Source organism: Apaloderma vittatum, unplaced genomic scaffold (genome assembly GCF_000703405.1).
Source record: "Apaloderma vittatum isolate BGI_N311 unplaced genomic scaffold, ASM70340v1 scaffold33729, whole genome shotgun sequence".
Taxonomy (NCBI): domain Eukaryota; kingdom Metazoa; phylum Chordata; class Aves; order Trogoniformes; family Trogonidae; genus Apaloderma; species Apaloderma vittatum.
In genome coordinates, this window is record NW_009734038.1 from 1 (window position 1) to 7,351 (window position 7,351).

Sequence of the window (7,351 nt, forward strand, 5' to 3'; positions counted from 1 at the left end):
CCAGAGCTGCTTGAATTTGGCCAGGGCTCGAACGCCTCCGCGGACGGAGGTTGCACAACCTCCCCGGGCAGCCCGTAGATCTACCGGGATCCAGTTGGTGGCCGGGCTCGGCGCTCCCCGGTTCGTGAGGCTGCAGGTGCCTGGGGCGGGGTCGGCTGAAAATGTGCCCTGCGGAGGGCGTGGAGATGTCTTTGGGAACAAACCTAGTGAGGTCAGTTTCTCTGCTTCTGACGATGAGCTTCCGGTGTGTCTTAGGTGCGTACCACAGGCATTTAAATCGGCGTCCAGGAACAGGCATATGCTTGAAACCCTGACAAAGGAGAAGTGCTTTCCTGGAAGTGACTGCCCTGTTCTCTGCTTTAAGAGCACAATATTGGTCTGTTGGTGCTTTTAGTATCTGTTGAGTATCATGACTTAGCGCCAGGTCATTCTTGATACATGTTTGTAGGCTTGCAGTTTGTAAACGAAGAGCAAGCTAAATTAAACGGCTTGTTCTGGGATGCGTGCTGTGCTCTGGAATTGATAGTGTGACTGGTACAGAACATTGCTGTCATAGTTGCTGGTTTTAATTATGGGTCTATGGGAGGAAAGAAATAATTATTTATAGCGTACATGTAACACAGCCGTGGTTTTACAGGAATCTTAAAATGTTTCATAAATCATACCTGGTTAAAATAATCTTCTTTACATATATTACAGTGACTCTACTACAAAAAGAAATTTGAGATCAAAACTGCTAGCTTTTGTAACATATGCTGAAATGTAAGGGATATGTTAGAAATAGAATGTGACTATTTTTTTAGGTATATAGTAAAGGTGAGACTGTAGTCTAATGAAAGTGGAGAGGCCTCTGGATTGTGAAAGAATCAGGTTATGGACAATGAGGGTGTCCTGAGCTGTTACATTAATGGAAAGAGAAAGCGAACAGAAAACCTGAATCATCATCACCCTTGGTTCACCTCAGTAAGCTACTAATATTTTCTGAACTTGTGGATGACCAGGCCCGAGACATATTGTAAGAACAACAGGGACTGAGTTCACAAAGTTTCTAATGAGAACACAAGTGGAGATACTTTTTAGGAGACTTCTAAAGGGGTGCTGTAATTACGTCAAGCCATTCAAAGTAAAGATTTGGCCAATATCCATTTAAGCAGACAAAAATTGCAATGCTGAGTTCGTTCTGCCTAAATATGTTACTTGGAATTTCTGTGGAAACTTTATTTGTTAGTTTATTAAAACACAGAAGACTTGTACTGAAGAACAAGACAAGCCTTGAGAAGGAAAGGACAACTGTGAAATCATATCTTTAGCTGAGACTAGTCTCTGCAGTTTTATCATGCATCTTTCTTGTATTTTGCTCTTTGCCTACAGTAATCCCATGCATTGTTTTGGATCAGCTGTGAGTGGGATCAGTTGGTTTTATACAAAAATTATTTGCACAGTTGCTTGATATCACATCTGCGTGATGCAGGCAGTGAACCAGTAAGGCATGATATATACATTAATGATAATATTAGCAGGTAACTGCAGCTCAGGGCAAGTGGTAACAAGTAGGGAGATCCTTGTTTGGGACAGGGTAAATATTCTGAAGAATAGGGCAAGTAACCAGGTAAGATTGTCTCTTCACCAAGGATAATTTGTCTTGCAGAAAGGTTCATGATACATCTTGGACGGAACAGGAATTCTTTGGGGATTTGACTGCATTTTAAACTGACAGTTTGTGGGATTTATTTTGTTCTCACTCCTCAGATCTTGTCCAGGAAAATGATTCTTGTAGTGATTATGGCAGTCGTGACAAACCAGGGACTGCTTTAGGAAGAACTGTGCCGGATGGGAATGTGCTTTTTCCAGATATTTTTCACACCGATCATCTTTTGTTTTATGAGCGATTTAAAGCATATCAGGATTACATCCTGGGTAAGTAGTTTTTTAGTAGAAAAAGAACATGTTGTCAGGTTTCTTGTAGTGACTGTTTAAATGATCCATTTTAAGTTGAGTTAGTTCTTTATTAAACTGTGAGATGCTCTTAATAATGGGGACTAGAAAAGATGTAGCGTACTGCTATCACTTATGCTGTAGCCTCAGCTGCTCTAATTGGTGGACCAGGAGGCAATGATTTTAATATAAATAAATATGACTGATTGAAAGGAAAAGGTCTTGATACCAGATTCTGTGCCTTGTTTTAACTGTTCTTACTTGAACTTGAACTTTTTTTGAGTATAGTAAGACTGTTTAAGATAAGGCACAGGTTAGCTCTTTAATACCACTGGCATTGAAACCTTGGAAGGTTGAGTCCTGGATCTCTTCTTCCAGAGAAGCACAAACCAGATGACTCTACCTCTCTCAGTACTGAGAGACAGCAAAAAAGCTGTTGGTTATCACAAGCAAGACACAATGAAATCCAAATTTAGATGTGGTAGAGAAACATTTCACCTTTGTTGACTTTCATTTTCTGATGATCAGGAGAACTTTTTTTTTTCTTTCCCTGCATAAATGTACTGTCTTCATTTTCTTTTTAGCTGACTGCAAAGCTTCTGAGGTGAAAGAATTCACAGCTGAGTACCTGGAGAAGGTCCTTGAACCATCTGGATGGCAGGCAGTCTGGCGCACTAATGTGTTTGAAGTCCTTGTTGAGGTAAATGGAATGCAGATGCTCAGACGTTTGTCTCCAATTAATATAATTTATCTCTGTAACAGACAGATTGTTTATTTATCAAGTTTGAGCTGGTAGAAAATACTAATGTTTTCATATCTAATTGCTGGTGATGACTAGAGTAATAGAAATTTTTTGAAAGGGCTCCTTGCTTGAAACTGGATGGGGAAACACCAAGTCAGAGTAAGTGAGGGTAGAACTCTGTGGGCGCAAAGGCAATAAGTGCTTGGTCCAGAGCTGACTGTTGTAACATCTAAGGTTCTGAGAAACCCTAACTATTTATTCCAATAGGTTGTTGATGTGGAGTACTCGGCTCTGAAAGCAGTTGTGCACCTCAGCAAGCCTTTCCTGTGCGAGTCACGGGATAGCACCTTTACCTTGGAGTGCATGCAGGAACTCTTGGAGCTGAAGGAGCGTCAGATACCACTGCAGGAGCTGTGGGTTGTGTATGATGAGTCAGGAGAGTTTGACCAGACAGCACTAGCTGTAGAGCATGTCAGGTAGGAAAATGCTCTGGGTTTGATTTTTGTCCTTAACAATTACACTCTGGTAGTATCCAGTGCATGGTGCTCTGAGTTGTTGTTGTCATACTGGCAGCTTCTCAAGTCAAAGTTTCCAGAGTAAATCTGATGACTGATACCATGAGGAGACTGCTTACAAAGAAAATCTGTGGTGTCCTCTACAGCTATTGGTAATCAATCTCAAGGTGCATTTAGCTGAAGCTTATTTTCAATGTGCTTTCTGTGCCAAAATGAGGAAAAATAATTTGTGTTGCTTTCCCTCTTCTCCACCCCAGGTTTCCTTCAGCTGTATTGCCTTGCTGACTCTAGTGCAGTATTTATTTCTTTTCTGTAAGGTTTTGGTGGATTTTTAAACTTTTTTTGGTCCCATTCTTTCTTTATGCATTTTGTCTCCTCTAAATTGCAAGTGCCTGTTCATATCTTACTCCTATTCTCAACATTCTGTTGAGAATTACTCAGTAGTAAAGATCTAAGCTTGCCATGATGGAATTGACAAACTCATTGTCAAAAAGAAAACTTAGCTGAAGGATGATTGGCTGAAACCAAGGAACCAAAAAACCTCACAGTGTGAGTCTTCTTTTCAAATCTAGCTTTTAGTTGTTCACTTTCTTTTGATGAAAGCGGGACTCAGGCTATTATAAATTTTGATCTTAAATACACAAAATGAAACTCTTTATGCAGGTAAGCAACAGACAAGAAAGATTGCTTCTGTGTATACTAAACAGTTTACAGGACACTTACATGGAATTGGAGAGAAGTGATGCTTTGAGATGAATTCTCAAATTGGTTACGTTCTTGTTTCCAGTGCTATTTTCTCTGCTCAGTTAAATGTGGTCTCCTGTATGTGATTAAATGCTTACTTTGCTTCAAAAGGTTCTTTTACCAGTGCATCTGGAGGACCTGGGACGAAGAGGAGGAGGATGATTTTGATTACTTTGTGCGATGTGTTGAGCCTCGGTTAAGACTGTAAGTGGAACAGCTTTGATATTATTACAGTAGAACCACAAGAAAGGGCAATGTAGGAATAGTGACACACAACTAGATTTTAAAAAACCCCTATGTGTTCATTAGCAAATCAAAGCAAATTTGCTCTAATAACATTTACTGTCTAATAGTCAAAATTCTGTATGGAAAGAAGGTGCAACTGTGAGGATGTCACTTGACTTCTAAACCCTTAGTTTTTCCTGGTAATCCGTGACCTTCCATGAGATGGCACTCCAAACCCAGCTAGAGCCTCCTTCAAGTTGCAGCCGCATGAATTGTAATCCTAATTAAAGCTAGCGTGGGATGCTCTGATACCTCTGGGCACAGAAGAAGAACCAGAATGGAACTGAATGTAAACAAAAACTTGTAAATTGGTCATGCTGAAGGAGGAATGTGTGTATTTTTTTTTTTCCCTAGTGGGATTAGTCAGCATTAGGTTTTCTGAAGGTGGGGTTTTAATGCTGTCCTACCATATGGAACCAAAGCAGTCCACAAGGACGCAATCTGGTTATGTTTTGAGGGTGCTAAATAATGTAAGTTCACTGTAAAACATACCTGGAATGGATAAGTGAAAAGTGATTTTTCTACATAAGTTTTCCCTCGAGTTTGGACATGCTATCTTTTTGAGTGTCCCACAAGAGTTACTTTTTTTTTATTATTTTTTTTTTTTACTGACTATAACTTAGCATCATAAGTATCTGGAAGATTGTCACTCACATTCAGGTTTGATACTGCTATGATGCTAGGAAACTACATCAGTGAATACTTAGAACATACTCCAAAATGCTATTTAGAATAGAGCACTGCATGTGCTACAATATAGCATGTAGTATGTGCTTTACAGAGAAAATGGGTGAAATTACCCACGCTATAAAGATGGCAGCAGGCTTCTCTGTAAAACACGACACAATGTGACCTCTGAGGCCTCTGATAAGCCTGTAGTTTTCCGAGATCATACAAATTACGAGAAAGTGCTATATATGGAAATTGTACGTGTTTCTGAAGTGTTTATACTTGTATGCTCTAGCAAATGGCTATTCTGTTGGAGTTTTTGGAGCCTTATGGAGACTTTGTGTGGAATGATGCCAAAATGCAATGATGCGCTTACAGGATAATGGTTTTATTTGGTTTTGGCACTGTGTGTGGCCTTACAACCTTTTTAACAAGAATCCAAAAAATGCTGAAACAGTGTCTTCAAGCAGAAGAGCAAACGTTATCCTTTATTTTCCCATATCATGCTTGATACACAGCCTGTCCTCCAAGCTACAATGATGTTAGTGCTATCCTGTGTTGTGATCTAAGCACTGATGGGTCGGCTCAGAAATAACGTTAATCTTCACTGCATGGAAACATGTGGTAAACTTTTCAGGTCACTGGTGAGCACTGCTTTAATGAGAATCAACAGTATGTTTACACTGCACAGTAGGTTGTACTAGTCTTGAGTCAAGTAAAACTGTATGAACTGTTTAACTAAACCTTGAAGAAACACGATAGTTTTATGCGCTCTCATAGTGATCAACTCTGAAATGTGTAGAGCATGCATTTTGGGGCCAAGTTATGTACAACGTTCTGTTTCCTTCTAATATTTTCTATTTCTCTGTTGCTGTGAATTCTTCTGCTGTTAATCACACTGCATTGACTTATTCTGTTGCTCTGATTAAACCCGTTACCAAGTTTTTGTGAGGCTCTGTGTGTCTGTACAGCCTGTTTGCGCTGTATAGATATTGACTGTTATGACAAATTTTTTTCTCTTTGTAGCATGCTTTATGTACACCCTTTAAAGAACTTACGTAACTAAGGCAACATTGTTGCCCTTATTTCAGGTAGTGCCTTGGTATGAGATAATTAAACCTTGTTCTATTTGTGTCATTAATTGCTTCCAGCTTTTTTTGTAGCGACCATGATTGGTCCTACATGATTTGCCGTGGAGTTCCTGGCATCATCTGGCTGGCAGGTGTCTTTATCTTTCTGACTTTGTCAGTGCAACTGTGGGCTGGCGTTTTCTGCCCTGCATCTTATTTGCAGAGGATGGCATTGGGACAGTGCAAAATCTATTATGCGGTGCCTTCATATTCTTCATCTGGTGTTGATAATGCCCTTCTTACTCATTCTGTGTCTTTGTCCAGATAGTTGTTTAGATTGTTGCTAATAGAGACTTCACATTATAGGATTTTCCTTCTGTTTTTGACAGGAAGATTTTCTTCAGTTTTTCTAATAAATGCTTAAAATTAGATTAATCTCTATATCTTTTCACCTTCTAAATTCTTAACTATTTTTTTAGCTGTGCTTATACCTTTGTTTTAGAGTGAGTTTCTGATAATTGTGTGTAATCTTTCAGGGTAGATGGGCAGCATTTAGAAATTAATGCATTTGCATCTGTTCATACTTTTGGTTTTGCTGCTTTCAAAAAAATTGAGCACTGTTGATACAGATTGTAGAGAATCTTGACTAAAGTACTGATACAGGACTCCTCAGGTTCTTTATGGGTTTGTATTCAATCTCTCAAAATTGTAAATGTGAAATATGTTGACCTTTTGCTCTGAATTGCAGGCATTATGACATCCTTGAACACCGTGTACCTTCTGGGCTTGTAGCTGATTACCACAACTTGTTGTCTCAATGTGAAGAACTTTACAGGAAATTTTTAAATGTGAGGAACAGCATATCAAGCAGTGATTCGGACTCAGAAGTAGAAAATGTCTCAATGGTGGAAGGACTAAAATTGTATGAGAAAATAGAGCACTTAAAACAAAAGCTAAAACTAATTGAGAATCCTCTGCTGAGGTACGTGGTGGGTCTGTGGAAGGAGGAGGGCCAGGTGGGAAACCTGGATGCTCTTTACTGAAGAAAGAACCTGTCGTGGGTTAGGGCTGGGCCGGCCACTAACACGGACAGATGCTCTCTAAGCCCCTCTTTCCCCTCTCACCTCCCTAAATGGGAAGGAAAAGAGAATGAGGCAGAGAGACTTACGGGTTAGGAGACAAAAAACTAGAACAGCTTTAATGAAACAATAATGGAAATAATAGTGAAATGATAAAAATAAAGAACTACATACAACTATATGTAAGCCTGATATTGAACCTGACTCCCTCCTGATAGCAATCTCCACTGGTGCTGCAGAGCAGGAGGCACTGGGGCAGTCCCAGGCTCAGTGGTGGTGTGGGCAGCTGGATACAGGGAGCTGGATTTGGGA

General features: G+C 39.8%; 1 protein-coding gene across 1 annotated transcript; it reads left to right on the top strand.

Moving 5' to 3' along the window:
- Nucleotides 1–1,749: 1,749 nt before the first annotated feature.
- Nucleotides 1,750–6,976, top strand: LOC104278997 (SHC SH2 domain-binding protein 1-like; the record flags this gene model as incomplete). The annotated part of the gene is made up of 5 exons (XM_009876132.1): nucleotides 1,750–1,917; nucleotides 2,520–2,635; nucleotides 2,945–3,153; nucleotides 4,048–4,140; nucleotides 6,709–6,976. Coding segments are annotated over 5 exons (854 nt in total), but the record flags the coding sequence as incomplete, so codon positions are not given.
- Between the last annotated feature and the right edge of the window lie 375 nt (nucleotides 6,977–7,351).